This window comes from Schistocerca piceifrons, chromosome 6, assembly GCF_021461385.2.
Source record: "Schistocerca piceifrons isolate TAMUIC-IGC-003096 chromosome 6, iqSchPice1.1, whole genome shotgun sequence".
Classification (NCBI taxonomy): domain Eukaryota; kingdom Metazoa; phylum Arthropoda; class Insecta; order Orthoptera; family Acrididae; genus Schistocerca; species Schistocerca piceifrons.
The window spans coordinates 467964061-467979385 of record NC_060143.1 but is presented as its reverse complement, the minus strand read 5'-3'; the positions used below and the strand labels follow the sequence as shown (position 1 = coordinate 467979385).

Below are 15325 nucleotides of genomic sequence, written 5' to 3'. Positions count from 1 at the left end.
TGAACCCCTAAGTAATTTGAAGTTTTTACCGTATTTACTTTTTTTTTACTTACCATTGGTGTTGTACCTCTAGATGTGCAGAACCGAATATGTTGTTTCTTTTTAAAGTTGATAGTGAGACCATTCGCAGGAAACCAGTCAATGAATCTATTAAGAATATTGTTTACTATTTCTGTTTCTGTACGTATGCTAGGACTGATTACAATACTAGTGTCATCTGCAAAAAGAATTAATTCTGCTTGTTCCATACAAGACGGAGGGTCGTGTACATAAATGAGGAACAGTAGTGGACCTAAGATTGAACCTTGGGGAACCCCCTACGTGGTTTCTTCCTCGTCAGAATTATATCCCTGGACCCTACATCCATTTGAACGCGGTAACTTTCAAGATCAGTTGAAGCAGGTCTTACTTGTCAGCAGTAATGTATCCCACACTGTTATAGTGCACCACACCTGAACATTGTTGTTCATGGTTGATAGCTATCCATTTGAGCTGCTGAGAGTGTACCCATTTCATCTGCCATGAGCTTAAGATACTCATATGAAAGCAGTGCAGACCTGTTGAAGTAGGCCATTAGGTGGAAGGCGGTGGCCATGTGCTTGAGGCTGTCGGTGCGGTAGGACGGCAGCTGGCGAAAGGCGGTCAGCACATTGTCCACCAGCAGCGGGCCCCAGCACAGCACGAACAGCACCACCACCGCCACCAGCATCTTGATCACCTGCCAAAAACAACGGGTCAGAGGCCATTTCCAGTTTGGAACTCAACATTACTAAACGGCTCCTAAATTGATGACACTCAGAGGAGGGTAAATATAGTAGGTGGCGAGATATAAACAATTGAGAGAATGGATTGGCCATGTCTCTGCCCTGTATATCATAGCAGGCTTTACCACCGACTTGTGCACATTCCCTTTCAACCCAGTGCTCACCTTCTTGTCACACAACACTCAACTCATTTTCCTCCGCAGTGAAATGAACTGTGCAACCAAAATGAATTTGATACTTCTAGTAAGAACAAATGGAAGAAAACAGATTCCGACACCATTTTGTCGCTTTCAAAGACACCTGTGTCGTCCAAATCATCTTCTCTACCTAGAGCATCGTCAATGTCTCCAAAGTTTAGCAAATTGGAAGTTTCTTCATAAGATAAACCACGGTGCGCCAGCGCCATTTCTCTTACACAGAATACCAATAACGTGCACCATCTGTAGACGAAAACAATTACTTACAACGAACGAAATAATGCGAAAACTAGACGCACATTCACGCCACCTATCCGTGCAACTAATAAATAACAGTATGTTGGTCATATGAGCTGCAAGAACAGCGCGCAGTGGTTTTTAATCGACGAAACACGCTGGCCCGTAGACCCTACAACGGGCTTGGCGCTTATGGAAGGGAGCGCGGCCCGTAGAATCTAAGAGTTGGCGCTGAGGGAGATAATAAGATGAATAATTCGATCAATGCAAAATTGGGTCATTACCAAATAGTGATGCACCACGAAGCCTTATACGCAGCAGAAACTCTTAACCTAGTAAAAACGGGAGTACCTAGAAGTTCAGAAGATGTTCAATTTAGAGGACGAGCGAATCAAAAACAGTGTACCAAGACAGAGCAGAAACTCTTAACCTAGTAAAAACGGGAGTACCTAGGAGTTCAGAAGATGTTCAGTTTAGAGGACGAGCGAATGAAGAACGGTGTACCAAGATAGAGAGGATCTTGTACATCATCAGGAAAAGAAGGAGCGTGTTCGTAGACCACATCCTTAGATTGGACTAGAAAAACATTTTTCGTGCACCTCATTTGAAACGTGGACGTGGCACATGTAAAAAAAATTACAAAAAACCTGCCTGGATGAAAGCAGATTTTTGAAAGCGAGTTTTCAATTATATCGTTGTTGTTGTGGTCTTCAGTCCTGAGACTGGTTTGATGCAGCTCTCCATACTACTCTATCCTGTGAAAGCTTCTTCATCTCCCAATACCTACTGCAGCCTACATCCTTCTGAATCTGCTAAGTGTATTCATCTCTTGGTCTCCCTGTACGATTTTTACCCTCCACGCTGCCCTCCAATACTAAATTGGTGATCCCTCGATGCCTCAGAACATGTCCTGCCAACCGATCCCTTCTTCTAGTCAAGTTGTGCCAGAAGCTCCTCTTCTCCCCAATTCCATTCAATAACTCCTCATTAGTTATGTGATCTACCCATCTAATTTTCAGCATTAATCTGAAGCACCACATTTCGAAAGCTTCTATTCTCTTCTTGTCTAAACTATTTATCGTCCACGTTTCACTTCCATACATGGCTACACTCCATACAAATACTTTAAGAAACGACTTCCTGACATTTAAATCTATAATCGATGTTAACAAATTTTTCTTCTTCAGAAACGCTTTCCTTGCCATTGCCAGTCTGCATTTTATATCCTCTCTACTTCGACCATCATCAGTAATTTTTCTCCCAAAATAGCAAAACTCCCTTACTACTTTAAGTGTCTTATTTCCTAATCTAATTCCCTAAGCATCAATCGACTCAATTCGACTACATTCCATTATCCTCATTTTGCTTTTGTTGATGTTCATCTTATATCCTCCTTTCAAGACACTATCCATTCCGTTCAACTGCTCTTCCAAGTCCCTTGCTGTCTCTGACAGAATTACAATGTCATCAGCGAACCTCAAAGTTTTTATTTCTTCTCCTGGGATTTTAATATCTACTCCGAACTTTTCTTTTGTGTCCTTTATTGCTTGCTCAATATACAGATTGAATAAAATCGGGGATAGGTCAAAACCGTGTTTCACTCCCTTCCCAACCACTGCTTCCCTTTCATACCCCTCGACTCTGATAACTGTCATCTGCTTTCTGTACAAATTGTAAATAGCCTTTCGCTCCCTGTATTTTACCCCTGCCACCTTCAGAATTTGGAATATAGTATTCCAATCAACATTGTCAAAAGCTTTCTCTAAGTCTACAAATGCTAGAAACGTAGGTTTGCCTTTCCTTAATCTTTCTCCTAAAATAAGTCTTAGGGTCAGTATTGCCTCACGTGTTCCATCATTTCTACGGAATCCAAACTGATCTTCCCCGAGGTCAGCTTCTATCAGTTTTTCCATTCTTCTGTAAAGAATTCGTGTTAGTATTTTGCAGCTGTGACCTCTTAAACTGATAGTTCGATAATTTTCACATCTCTCACCACCTGCTTTCTTCGGGATTGGAATTATTACATTCTTCTTGAAGTCTGAGGGTATTTCCTGTCTCGTACATCTTGCTCACCAGGCGGTAGAGTTTTCTCAGGACTCAGGACTGGCTCTCCCAAGGCTGTCAGTAGTTCTAATGGAATGTTGTCTACTCCGGGGGCCTTCTTTCGAATCAGGTCTTTTAGTGCTCTGTCAAACTCTTCACGCAGTATCATATCTCCCATTTCATCTTCATCCTCTTCCATTTTCATATACTCCTTCCACCTTTCTGCTTTCCCTTCTTTGCTTAGAACTGGGTTTCCATCTGAGCTCTTCATATTAATACAAGTGGTTCTTTTATTCTCCAAAGGTCTCTTTAATTTTCCTGTTGGCAGTATCTATCTTACCCCTAGTGAGATAAGCCTCTACATCCTTACATTTGTCTTCTAGCCATCCCTGCTTAGTCATTTTGCAAAATTTTATCTTAAGAATGTATTTTTTTTTATTTGAATCACTATAAACCGTTTCTCCGCAGTCAATCTACGTAAGAATGAGGATTATGTAAAAAAATTAGTTTTGAGTTTATCCATTTATCCATCGTAGTGCAAACCGTAAACTGATTCATTCAAGTCTGAAGTATAGAGGTGGTGCACTTCAAATATCTCCCAGAAAATATGTTTTTTGCATGTATTCCCACATAAAATCTGAATGGTGCACCTAAAGATGATGCCATTAGCTGAGCGTGAATTTCTTTTGCAAAATAAATTAATCTGTACGAACTATTTGCCTGTGTACCAGCTCGTGCTATTCATTCAAACATTGCTTAACATGCTGTAACATGGCTACAATAAGACACATGTTCGACTGGTGATATAAATGGCTGCTGGTTGGAGATAAACAACAAACTCTTACCCCATCTTCCTAGCTGAAATAAGAACAGAACACCAGATCTCCATAAATGGCATTTTTTTTTGTTACAGCGAAAACTGTAGCCATTATACACCTCAAAAATGCTTCATATGGTGCATTTCCGTTATTTATAGATCAAAACATAACATGAACTTTTTACAGACATAACCGACTACTTTTTTTCGTCCTTGTCACAGATAAAGCCAGCAGAAAATAAAAGTGCATACAGCAAGATCGTCTGTACCCAATGTGGTACAAAACACGTAGTAGGTAGGCTATAGGAGATTGCACATTATGCTACACATAATAACTTCATTTTGTAAATTTGACATCCATACTTATCGTCACAGAGCCGTACGTACATGAACGAGCAATGTTCACTTTAGAGAAGATATTCAAAACGAGCACATACTATTTGCAAACCATTCGCCACATTCTGGATCATACTTTGCTGGACCCTACGGAAGACACAGTCATTCGCTATTTCCGAGGCGGCGTGCTTGCGAGCTGTTAGAGCGTATACGTTCAAGGGTGGAGTACTGCACACTTGTTACTTTAAGTATCCCCACAAATAAAATTCTAGTGAATTAAGGTCCGGGGAACGTGGAGGCCAGAACGTTGGACCTCTGCAACCAATCCATTTCCCTGGAAACTCTTCATTCAAATAGTTACGCACATCCATTCCAAAGTGTGGCGGTGTACCGTCATGCCGAAACCATATACGTCACTGAACACCAAGTTCAAATTTTCCTAATGCGTTGGGCAAAGTACTGTAAAGAAACGTACAGTACAGGGGCCCATTTAACTTGTCGGGGAATCGGAAACGGCCCAAATCCAATCCTCCAACGATTAGAACCCACAGGTTTACACCAAATTGTGCCTGAAAGCCACTTTAACGGCGGACGTGAGGGTTGTCCAATTATGGCTGTCGTGGATATTGAAAATACCCTCACAAGTGAAGCGAGATTCGTCAGTCTATATTACGTTATTTATAAAATGTTCGTTATCATTCACTTGGTGCGAAAGAAAATCACAAAATTTTAGTCATAGGAAGGGGTCATTTGGCCGTTGGTGTTGGGTTTTAAAGTGTAATGATGTGGATGCAGTTCTTCCTCGCGCAACTCTTCAACAACCAATTTGGAACAGCCTTTCGATACCACGGGTTCTTCGCCGAGATGACTGCTGAACGGTTTCAGGAGTCGCATCTTTTGTTTGTGTAGTACGTCTAGTTCTTGGACGACATGTGTCCATTACTTGTGGACGAAGATGAGCTGTTTCTCAAAGGCGCTGCCCCAGGCTACGAATAATATTCTTACGGGAATGGCGCCTTTGCGACACGCACGAGCAGCAGCAGCTTGCTCATCGGATACACCCACCATCTAAAACTTATCGGGAAGCCGCCCTACATGATCTTGACACTAGCACTTATGGTTGCGCACTGCAGTGTTAGTTGAGGCAGTCATGCAGATTAATGGAACCCACTATCATGTGAGAAGCTATTGTCATGTGAAAAAATGAATTCCTACTTATAAAGGACGAAAATTATGGAACGCACGTCTGAAAAATAAAGAAAAGGAATCTGTGAAGAGTTGGAACCACAGCTCCATGGTGGATGTCGGTTTGCTATGCCAGCAGTGTGCTCTGGATATTACGGCGACCGGTACAGTAGTGCATGGTGATACGCGTTCCTCTGTACATTCTGACACGCATGACAGTGTTGTCAGCTCCTCGGTTTTATATATGTGTATTCAAACTGCACGCGACCTGATTTTGTCTTGAATGTGGATAAGGAATCGCATGGCAAGTGCGACATTTTTTTCTTCACCCAATATACGCATGTTAGTTTCACATCTCCAAGTATGCCACCACGCCCATTTCAACCAATCTTTGTACACATATCAGTTACCGTCTGGAAGAATTTCCGGGGGGGGGGGGGGGGGGATGATGAGCACCTACGCACCTACCTATTGTAGAGCTGTCTGTGAAATTCCGAGGCACCGGAATACACACAATTTATTCATCCAGTATTTGAAAAAGAAAGCATTTAACAACTTGCAAAAACTGTACAGATAATTTCAAAGTTTTACGAATTTTGTTTTCGCTGACAGCTCCGATAAAATGATGAAAGAAAAAACGTTTTTCGCTTAATACATGTTCGATTATCATGCAGTATAACAGCCATTTGAAGCACAACTTTTTAATTTATTACTGCTTTACTACTAACTCTATTGGAAACACATTTTGTAGCCAGTACTCACATACATCACTGAGCATAGCAGCAAAGTTATAACACCGTACAACACATAGTCCAGGTGTTACGACTTCATAAACGCTGACATGCGTGAAAAACCTCTACCTCACGCAAGACGTGTTAATTTATTAATTCATTGTGACTGTATTCACAACAAATTTGCAGACAGTATCCACAAACGTCACTGAATGTACCTCCAAATATCTATCATTGAACGCCAAACATTTCAGGAAATACGACGTCAAATATTGAGATGCGTGAAAAACTACAGTATCATACAAGACGTTTTAATTTATTATTTCATTACTACTCTCCCTGCTCACAATATGTTTCGCAGACATTAGATACGTATAGCAATGGATGTGTGTGCAAAATTATCATTGTACAGGACGTAGTTCCGGAGATACGATGACCTAAACACTGAGCTACGTGAACATGAAACTACAGGGTGAAATTCACTAGAGATACAGGTGAAATATGTGTACAGTACGTGTGAAGTACGTTATTTGTGTAAAATATATGTGAGATGGGCGTACAAGGATGAATCCACGGGTAGAAAGCTCATTTTAAACCCAATGAACAATTTCAACGAAATTTCGTACACATACAATAAAGATCTGGAAAGAAATACTGGGGGGGTAAGAACCACTAGCCTGCTCTATGGTTGAGCTTGAAAACGTGGAGAGAGAACGGGGCGAGGACGAGATTGATGGGCAGTAGAAGGGGTTGAAGAGGTTGACAGATAGAGTGGTTGGAGGATATTAAGAGAGAGGCAGTGAAGGTAGAAATTGAAAGAGAGAGGGGAAGGAGGAGGTGGACTAATGGAGGACTGAATAAATACATACCTGGAAAAAGCGGGTACTCATCTAATACCCTCTTGTAAGTCACTTAGGAATAAAATAAATTTGACATTCAGGCAATAAAAGGAGAAATCTTTACAGCAAGTATGAAAAAATAACGGAAAGGAAACCTGAGTCATCGAACAGAAAAGACGATGAAATCAAACACAAAAGCTTAAATAGTAAAAGAGTAAGAATCAATTACAAAACGCAGGGGAGAGAGCGGATAGGTAGAAAGATTGCGTTGAAAGTCTCTACGACGGAAAGGAGATGTGATGAAGTGGTAGAAGTAATGTGAATCGATAAGGGAAGTCATAGGGCAACCAGGATTAGAGTCAGAGTTTAACTGGGCCTTGGAAGACTTGCGATCAAATAAGACGGAAGGTGACGGTAACATTCTTTCGGTTCTTCTAAAGCCATTGTGGAAAATGTCTATTTAAGTTGGTTCGTTGGTCCTAAGAGTCTGGAGACATCCCATTATCCACACAATCCCGAAGATGGTAAGTCCAGAAAGGGGGGGAATTTTCACCCAACCAGCTTAACGGTCCATGGATCGAAGATTCTGAGGACAATAAAACACAGACGTGTGAGAGGAAAATTTGAATATCGGTTTGGCTTCAGGAAAGATAAGGCAAGAGAGACGCAACTGTGACGTTGCACATGGTAACGGGAGCGACTCTTAAGAAAAACTGAAATTGGTTCACACGATGTGTCAGCCTAGAAAAAGCATTCGCCAGTGTTAAATGGTGGAAGATGTTCGTAATTCTCAGTAAATCAGGTATGGGGTAATATACAGTAAACAAGATGTACGAGAACCAAGGGAGAAAAATGAGAATGACTGGCTAGTATCGACGTTTCAGGCGTATGAGTCGACCCAATAGAGAGCTTAAATGTTACACGATGTTCGCGAAAAGTAGTTGAACCGATGAGTTGGGAAAGGGGTCATGTCCACTCTTTTTTCGAATTACGCGTACTGGACATGACTTATCTTTTTATCTGTAAGCATCGAATGATATAACAAGGGTCATGTCCCATCAACAGACGTGCTAGTTGGACTTGTATTGAGTCAGAGAAGAGGCCATTTCAGTATATATCAAACGCATAGTGAACCTGTTCCAATAAAAAAAAATAAGTAATTGGACGATGTAAAGAAGATTCTACAATAAATACCTGAAGAGCAGAAACCATTTTGTAACAGTCTGTGCCAGCGGACAGCGAAGGATGGACGAGATAAAGATGAAGCGTAACCACCATTGTCTGCTTTTGTGTACTCTGCATTTGGTCGTAATTTGGGCACATTATGAATAAACATGTACGCTCTTAAAATACTCTTTTAAGGCTACAATGAATATGAATATTCCAACGTGCATAACACACTCCTTCTGCTGCAAACGGAACGTTAGTTGCCTCATCATCATCATGATCGAAAAGGGGTCATCTCCAGTACATTGACACCATGCATAAACCCACTGTGTAGAGCAACATTTTTTTGTGTCTCCTTAAACATTTACTTTCTGAGACATGACCCCATTTCCAACGCACCAGTACAGTTTTATTATTGTTTATTGGTGCACCCTATTCAAAAAACACTCGGTGATGAACGAGACTTTGTGATGATCCTATTGAGAGACTTCGTCTAGGGACTTCGTCTAAAGACATTGTAGTGAGTCACGGTCTGTGCTTGCTTTGGTGCCGATGCAATTCCGTGATGATTTCAGTCAACTCCAACTTCATCTAGTTACCATTCTGGTTTTCACTGGACATCATTCCAGTCTGATGGTTAGTCTCATGAGCATACGTTTTTTTTTTTTTTTTTTTTTTTTTTTTAAGCCATTATTTCATCCCTCGCCAGATGCAGCTTTTGCAATCTGACTCTAACATTCACAAGAGTTCTGACTCTGCTGTTAACAAGTTACCCTGATACTCACCATCGAAAAATCTGCTTCTGTAATGTGGCCACATACAAAATTTCTGGGAACCGACTCCTCGTAAATCTACAACCAGAATGGTGAAAGCATCGGCTGTCTCGTACTCACCAGAGGACCACAACGCACAAACGCAACGGCCTTTTAGTCACGTACAGCTGTGAATCCACCAGGCACTGCCCACTTGCAGTGATAAAGGACGATATAACAGCGCAAGGCACAAGCCGCCACAGCTCGACACCTGCCAGCAAATAACTCTGCACTGCCAACGGCTGATACAGAACTTCAGCTCCTCAGAGAACACTTTTGCGCTTGCCTGCTCAATACAAGCGCCCTGTTTAACGTTACTTCTTGTTTTTTGTTAATGTTTAAATGAGCAGTTTTGGTAATAAGAGCCACCCACTATTTACTAAAATATCGAACACCTCTAAATGCTGATAGTTGATACTTTGGTGGGATGTACATTTTCCATATGGCATGGACTTCTCATAGCCACGAGGTTTCTATTGATCGGAAACAGTACTAATTATTTCTAACTTCCACGAAAAACAAAGCCGTCTGAAGCCACCCAAACGTTAATTGAATTTTGCAAAATGTTCTACTACAAAAACTTGTAGAACACAATTTCCTATTATAAAACCCTGTACAACGAAAATTTAACTACCACGTTTCAGATCGACCGATCAGTATCTTTCCCTTACAGGGTACTTGAGGTTAATGACCACAATATTTTGGTATGCATATTGAGCAGAAGTTTAAAGACTGAGATGATTCCAAGTATACCTTTATACACAAAACGGAGTGTTCAGCACAACTTCTGTAGAATTTAATATGTATAAAATCCTAACACTATGGTTCCACAACGGAAAACTATTTGTCATTGTACTAACCATCATTATTCAGCGAGGATTAGGTTAACTAAGTAATGCAATATAGACGCTCATACACTCACACACAAAGATTCAAACACCCACAGAATAAGCAAAAACAAAATTCACCATTTTCTATTCAAAACTGAACCGTCGAAGCTATATTGTGACTCTCAACGAAAGGAAAATATCAATTTCATTGGAAACACATTGCATAAAGTAAATCATGGCCGTACCACGAATCTGAATCTAGTTGAACGAAACGAAAATTGTCACTCGCGAGGACTGTGTAAAGCTCTGACAAACGACAAAAATTGTAGATAACTCATAATACCAAAATTCGAACTAACTGCCATTCAAAACCACTTCCAAAGTGCGCACAGAATCGACATTCATGCTCACCAATCACCAGCTCAGCGACTACTCAGTGTCTATCAACTCTCCACAAAATCTAACTTGCCTCACCTCCGTTCACAGAGACCGAAGGAACTTGGAGGGGGCGAACTATCCAGTCGACAAGACGAATTCTTCAGTGGTTCCAGACATCTCCTCCATTCAGAACATACGAAAAACGAAGCCTCATTCTTCCTTTGAAGCTTTTCCATCGGTTCAACCCTCTAAAATTTGATCATGCTCTTGGGTTGCTTGTGGGTCTGAGGGAACCAATCGTAAGTCTGCACATCAGGAAAGCGAGGGCATGTAAAGGTCTCATTAGACTGACTCCTCAATCCAACTTCGAAAATCAAACTCAGTGTCGGTTCCGAGACCCTGCTGAAAAACAGAGCCAAGGAAGTCCACCTGAATTCAAAAATGTGCATGCGTTTGTAAGTACAGTCTAGCAGTCAAACAGGTTTAGAAAAATGTTCAAATGTGTGTGAGATTTTAAGGGACCAAACTGCAGAGGTCATCGGTGTGGTGTCACCGCCAGACACCACACTTGCTAGGTGGTAGCTTAAATCGGCCGCGGTCCATTTAGTACATGTCGGACCCGCGTGTCGCCACTGTGTGATCGCAGACCGAGCGCCACCACAAGGCAGGTCTCGAGATACGATAGAGCACTCGCCCCAGTTGTACGACGACATTGCTAGCGACTATACGGACGAAGCCTTTCTCTCATTTGCCGAGAGACAGTTAGAATAGCCTTCTGCTAAGTCCATGGCTACGACCTAGCAAGGCGCCATTAGCCTTACCTACTTTGAGAGTTATCGTATAAATGTCTCAAGAAGAACGTTGTAAACCAACAAAGATTATAAGTTAAGTATAAAGCAGCTACGTACTTTTCTTGCTACCATTCAATAGTTATCCTGTTCCAGACTTGACGACAGTCGGCGTGTGTGTACGCGTGCCTTTCGGCTCCCTTCTCAGTGTGGCGTAACTAGCTTGTTACGCCACAACAATCGGTCCCTAGACTTACACACTACGTAAACTAACTTAAACTAACCTATGCTAAGAACAACACACACACTCATGCCCGTGGGAGGACTCGAACCTCCGGCGGGAGGGGCCGCGCAGTCAGTGACATAAAGCCTCTAACAGCGCGGCCATTCCTCGCGGCACAGGTTTAGAAATGGCGATTAAATGTGCGTATGATGTTGAATGTCAGACGTAATAAAAAATGAAAATAGAAGTTGGCTATGTTTGTTCCCAGCGAGTTCATCACCCCCAATGGCTTGGTAAAATATGAGAAAACACAGGCTGGACAAGACGCTGTGCAGATCTTGATAAAACTAAAAAATCCCATTGAAGGTGGAGTCACTACCCTGCGTCAATACTAATAGCTGTGTATACCACTCAGTCATGCCAGTGTTTTGCACACGCCCAGAGTATCTCTGTTTAATTACTTATGATCAATCTTGGCTCTCAGCTAGCCACAAATCAATTTTTACCTATATCCCCGCTAAAATTTCTCATTCACACATTTTAGCGTTCAACGTTGCGCTATAAATCACGTAAGATACCACATTTTTAATGCCCAGAATGGGGCACGATATTACACGAGTTATTCAAGATAAAAACCATGGTCGCCTTTAAGACAGTACGTGGTATTCCATAAAACATAAAACAGGCCATGTGAATACTTGTCTTGTTACAGAGAAGTCCATTAATACAACAAGCAGAATTAGTACGTTTTGTAGAAGACACTATCACTGTAACCAATCCAAGCACTCATACGGAAACAGAAGAAATGATAAACGATCTTCTTAAAAATACTCTCGAAGTGCAGCTATAACATTACTGTTGGTTTCATTATAGAACTTCACTAATAATACCATGCTCCGTTTGTCCAAGCTCACGTTGACACATCAAAAAGTAGACTACGACTGGTCAGATGTGTGAGACTATGAATCACGATGACTGATCACGGGACTTGGTGGCCATAGTTGCAACTGGACGGTGGCGCTGTGACGCATGGCTGTCATGCTCGCCTTACTCTGGACATTAAAGCTGCCAGGTTTGGTACTCGTTCGGTAATTAGTTTCCTTGCTACAATGTATTAAATAGGGAAAGTTTAATTATAGCCACCACGTACATAAATGATTTGGTTGACACCCTGGGGAGCAATCTGCGGTTGATTGCTGACGATCCCGTGGTGTACGGTAAGGTGTCGAAATTGAATGACTGTAGAAAGGTACAAGAAACTTAGACAAAATTTCTAGTTGGTGTGAAGAATGGCAGCTAACCCCTAAATGTGGAGAAATGTAAGTTAATGCGGATGAGTAGGAAGAACAAACCTGCGATGTTCCGATACACTATTACTAGTATCCTGCTTGATACAGTCAAGTCATTTAAATATCTGGACGTAACATTGCAAAGTGATATGAGGTGGAGCGAGCATTTGAGAACTGTGGTAGGGAAGGCGAATGGTCGACTTCGGTTTATTGGGAGAATTTAAGGAAAATGTTGTTCACCTGTAAACGAGACCGCATATAGGACGCTGGTGCTACCTATTCTTGAGTACTGTTCGACTGTTTGGGATCCGTAACAGGTCGGATTGAAGAACATCGAAACAATTCAGAGGCCGGGCTGCTAGAACTGTTGTCGGTGGTTCCGGAAAACGCTTAAGTGTTATGGGTGTGCTTCGGGAGTCAAATACCTGGAGCGATTTCTTTTGGAGAAACACTATTTAGAAAATTTAGAGAACCGGCATTTGAAACTGACTGCCGAACGATTCTACTACCGTCAACATAAATCACGCGTAAGGACCACGAAGACAGGATACGAGAAATTAGGGTTCATACGCGGGTTGTCGGTATTACCTCGGTCTGTTTGTGAGTGGAACAGGGGTGGAAAAAGGCATGTAGCGTTCCCTCCGCCACGCAGCTTACGGCAGCTTGCTGAGTATCTATGTAGCTGCAGATGTAGATTCTTTTGTCCACTGGCTTTCTTCTGTTTCAAAAGATTCTCTTCGAAGATTTAACAGTATACTGAATGAAATCACGAATGGAAATGTCCTGGCCTTAAGTTTATGGGAACAGTTTTTGGAACCGGATACAAACTTAGTTAAAGTTGCTACGATTACTGTAGTCCAGGTGGACCGAAACAGAGAGAACAACAACAGCACGGGCATAGATCAATGCTGTACAGAGCACACAAATTTCCACTTCAACATACAGAACTCCAACAAGAAATAGAAACCATAACATATACTACAATAAACAATGGATATGACCCTTCTCTAATTAATACCTTGTCACAACAGATAAAAAATAAACTGAACAAACAACATCAAACTACACTGGCAACTGACAGTACCCCAGCAGTCAGATATGTAAAAATGCCATATCTTGGAATAGTATCTGACAAATTAGCGAGATTATTCAAAAACACAGAAGTAAAAATTAGCTTCAGCATCAGCAACAACCTATGTAGGAAGCTTTTTTCACAATATAAAACCACCAGATACAAGTCTTGATGCATCTGGCATTTACAAAATTACCTGCACCCAATGTAATAAATATTACATCGGCCACAGGCAGAAATTTCAGAGCCCGATTCAAAGAACATTTAAACTGCTACAGGCTTGACAAATGTAACAAATCAGCAGTAACAACTCACATTAAAGACACAGGCCACCCTTTGAAAATCGAAGACCACCTCGAAATTTTACACAAAATAGGAAAAAGTAAAAGAATGGATATCATGGAAGAAAAGGAAATTTTCATACACAACACAAAGCATGGAAATAACATTCTTAATTAAATAACCGAATTCAAAAACTCAAAATTCTTCAACAGTCTTAAGCCAGTTCTAGCTCAATAGATTCAAGATATGTCAATGTAAATAATTTACTATAAATCTGTCAGTACGAGGAATATCGACACAAAACTCCGATAATCGATACAGACTCAAATGCATCAGTACGCCTTCTTGTGTTGTGTGTATAACATCGAAGCAATTTGTGCAGAGAATTACGTTGGCAATCAGTGACAAAAAATATAATGTGGAATAGTGTAATGTCAATCAACAGCTCCGCCATTACACCAGTGATGCAAGTGAAGCAGCAAGATGATGAAACTGTAAGTGATCAACTATCATATAAAAGCCTTTCACACTATTTTCGAACACATAACTGATACAAATCTACCGGCATCCTATACAGGCAGTGATACACATAGTCAACCACAAGGAAGAAAACCAGCAGAAGACATCAATGATTTCGATTTCTAGCCGTACACTGCCCCCCTACTTCCCACCCAAATGCCATACCAGCAGCTACAGTAAAAAACAATGGACAAAGAGTTCTAGATTAACCTAGTTTAAATTGTTTATTTTTAAGTAACATTTCTCTATATGTATGTATGTATGTATGTATGTATAAACACCTGAAGATCAACAGAACATGTTCGAAACGCGTTGCATTATATTAGATCAAGCATAAAATAAAAAGCGACTGGTAGCAGAAACTTGAAATAAATAATTATCCCACACAGTCGCCGTGCACAAACATAGCTATTATGGCTAAAAATAACAGGCAAGGAAAACCAGAACGTTCAAGAAACTGTGAAGATATTATTCGAGAACAACACAAATCGTGGCAGATAACGGGAGCAGCCAAGATGGCATTGGGGACTACTATGTCAATACAATACTATTTCTTATTTGCCAGTGATACTGTGAAATTAAATGACGATACCACTAACAGATTTCACTCTTTGATTAAAAAGCAGTAAGAGAAAGTGTCTTTGTCAGAAAAAATAAAGACGTAAAATAAATTTTGGTTATGAACCTCCACACTGCAACCTTATGTGCGCAGCCGATGATCAAAAAGTGTAATATTTCATTCGGCCTCTGGTTAATTATATAGATACGCCCCACCTATGAAGTCAGTAAAAATTGGTTACATTAGTTAAAGTACAC

The 15325-nt window shown here is 41.0% G+C and overlaps 1 protein-coding gene across 1 annotated transcript in view; it reads right to left on the bottom strand.

Annotated features, from left to right (window-relative positions):
- LOC124803065 (pyroglutamylated RF-amide peptide receptor-like) overlaps nucleotides 1-15325 on the bottom strand; it is a 318321-nt gene that overhangs the window by 29907 nt on the left and 273089 nt on the right. The window contains exon 5 of the mRNA XM_047264192.1: nucleotides 558-718. Coding sequence (XP_047120148.1) covers nucleotides 558-718 — 161 coding nt within the window. The remainder of the gene's footprint in view (nucleotides 1-557; nucleotides 719-15325) is intronic.